This window comes from Elaeis guineensis, chromosome 8 (assembly GCF_000442705.2).
Source record: "Elaeis guineensis isolate ETL-2024a chromosome 8, EG11, whole genome shotgun sequence".
NCBI classification, from domain to species: Eukaryota; Viridiplantae; Streptophyta; class Magnoliopsida; order Arecales; family Arecaceae; genus Elaeis; species Elaeis guineensis.
The window spans coordinates 14467505-14470463 of record NC_026000.2 but is presented as its reverse complement, the minus strand read 5'-3'; the positions used below and the strand labels follow the sequence as shown (position 1 = coordinate 14470463).

General features: G+C 42.9%; 1 protein-coding gene across 1 annotated transcript; it reads left to right on the top strand.

The window, feature by feature from the left end:
• Positions 1-1952: 1952 nt before the first annotated feature.
• On the top strand, positions 1953-2567 carry LOC140851162 (uncharacterized). The gene has a single exon (XM_073242742.1). It carries the CDS (start codon positions 1953-1955, stop codon positions 2565-2567), a length of 615 nt encoding a protein of 204 aa, XP_073098843.1.
• Positions 2568-2959: the final 392 nt, after the last annotated feature.

The window sequence follows — 2959 nt, the reverse complement described above, 5'->3', positions numbered from 1 at the left end:
AGCTTATAATGCAATCCTCGGTCATCCAAGCTTGTGGACTATAAAAACTGTCATGTCGAGCTACCATTTGATGGTGAAGTTTTTGATTAGGCATAGAGTGGGGAAGATCCGAGGCAACCAGGCCATGGCCAAAGAATGCTTTGCCACTAAGCTCCGAGCAGAGGGCCAATCGGCCTAGGTAGAGATCCAACCTGAGCTCCCGATAGAGTTGGATGCCCATGATGATCTGATTGAAGGGCGTTCCCAATTGACTGAGGACCTCCTAGATGTCCCACTGGAGATGGAGAACTCAGATCGGACTGTGAAGATCGGCTTGTGCTTGGATGAGATAACCAAGAATCGGTTAATAGCTCTTTTGTAGGAGAATGTGGATCTCTTCGCTTGATCAACTGCAGACATGCCTGACATTGATTCGGATGATATCCCATCATCTGAGGGTGGATCCAATCCATCATCCAATGAAGCAAAAGAAGCGAAGTTTTATCCCAAAACGTCAAAAGGTCATAGCTGAGGAGGTGGACAAGCTGCTCAAGACCAATTTTATCAGGGAAGTTATGTATCTAGACTGGCTAGCTAATGTTGTGCTGATCAAGAAGGCAAATGAAAAGTGACGTATGTGCATCGACTTCATCGACCTCAATAAAGCTTATCTCAAAGATAGCTATCCTTTATCTCGAATTGATCAATTGGTGGATGCCACCTCTGGACATGAGCTCCTCAGCTTCATGGATGCTTTTGTTGGTTATAATCAGATCGGGATGGCGTCTAAAGATAAGAAGAAAACAGTCTTTATCACTGACCGTGAACTTTATTATTACAAGATAATGCCCTTCAACTTAAAAAATGCAAGAGCCACCTATCAGTGGTTGGTTGACAAAATCTTCAAAGATTAGCTCGATCATAATATAGAGGCGTATGTTGATAATATGCTTGTCAAGAACCAAATTATCTCGGATCATATTGCTGACCTTCGGAAGACTTTTGGTATTCTCCATCGATTTCGGATGAAGCTGAATCTGATGAAGCATTCTTTCAGAGTCACCATCGAAAAACTTCTTGGGTTCATGATCTCTCAGAGAGGCATCAAGACAAATTTTGAGAAGATCAAGACAGTCCTTGAGATGGTGCCGTCGAAGACTATTAGGAAAGTACAACACCTTACTGGTAAGATTGCCTCGCTCAATCGCTTTGTCTTCAGATCGGTTGAGAGGTATCTTCTCTTCTTTAAAACCCTCAGACAGCCAAGAGACTTCCAGTGGACCACTGAATGCCAAAAGATATTTGAGGAATTGAAGCAGTACCTCAACTCCCTATCGTTGCTCTCGAACCCTCAGCCTGGCGAGGAGTTATTTCTCTATATCATCGTCTCCCCTATCGTAGTCAGCTCAGTCCTGTTTCGAGAAGATGGACGAGTGCAAAAGCCTATATACTACACCAGTAAGATCCTCCATAATGTAGAGATCAGATATTCTAAACTTGAGAAGTTATTTTTTGCACTGGTCGTCACGACGAGGAAGTTGCGGCCTTATTTTTAGACTCATACGATGGTGCTGCTTACTGATCAGCCAATTAAAGTTATTCTCCACTGCCCAAATATCTCGAGATGGATTGCAAAGTGATCTTTAGAACTTGTTGAGCTGGATGTGCAGTACCATCCGTGGCCTTCCATCAAAGCCCTGGTGTTGGCAGATTTCATTCTCGAGTACACCATTCCAAATGGGGAAGACTCAAGGGTTGCAAAGAGTTCGAAAAAAAGAGAGAACCTAGGGTCTGGCAAAAGCTCGAGAGGCAAGGAGGTGGACATGGGATCTGACCCAGAAGAGCTTTGGATGCTGCACGTGGATGGCTCGTCAAGTGTGATGAGAGCAGGGGCTAGACTCATTTTAACTAGTCCTAAAGGAGAGATGGCGGAATAAGCCTTACGCTTTGACTTCTCTGTCACTAATAATGATATGGAGTATGAAGCTCTACTTTCTAGCCTCAAAGTGGTGAGGAAAGCAGGGGCCCAACATTTGAAAGTCTTTAGCGATTCCCAGTTAGTGGTTGGCCATATCAAAGGCGACTATGAAGCTCGAGAGGAGAACATGAAAAGATATCTTCAAAAGGTAAAGGACTTAACCTCGATCTTTTTGAGCTTTGACATTCAACAGATCTCCAGAACAGACAATACCAAGGTAGATGCACTATCAAAGCTGATGGTTTTGCTGCCCACAGACTGGGAGAAAGAGACTTACTTCGAGGTAATGAAAACTTCGAGCCTCGAGAAATCTCTTGCTATTCAACAAATTGACAAAGAATCCTACTGGATCGACCCTCTACTCAAATATTTAAGATCGGATGAGCTACTGTCTGATCACAGAGAAGCTCAAAAAGTAAGAAAGCAAGCGGTCTGTTATGTCCTCTTTGATGACAACCTGTATAGGCGATCCTTCTCCTTACCATTATTAAAATGTTTGCATCTATTCGAGGTGGATTATGCACTGCGGGAGGTCCATGAATGCATCTGTGGAAGCCATTTGGGGGATAAATTTCTCTCCTACAAGATTCTCTGCCAAGGATACTACTAGCCCACCATACAATAAGATGCAAGTGAATTTATCAAAAAGTATAATCGCTGTCAAAAGATTTTCAATATACAGCATCAGCCAGCAGCATCTTTGACTCCTATCAGAGCTCCTTGGCATTCAGCTAATGGGGGATGGATATTCTTGACCTCTTTCCTCTTGCTTCAGATCAGCATAAATTTCTCCTAATGACCATCGACTATTTTATAAAGTGAGTTAAAATCGAGCCTCTGGCCTATATAATAGAAGCCAAAGTGAAAGATCTCATCTAAAAATCTATAATTGCTGCTACAGTCTCCCCAGGATATTGATCACAGATAATGGCAGACAGTTCAGCGATACCGACTCCATGAGTTCGGTAGAGAATATCAAATTGAACATCATTTTACTTCAGT

Bases quoted from the DNA above. Each gene is read 5' to 3' on its own strand.
- LOC140851162 (XM_073242742.1), top strand. From the start codon at position 1,953: ATGGAGTATGAAGCTCTACTTTCTAGCCTCAAAGTGGTGAGGAAAGCA.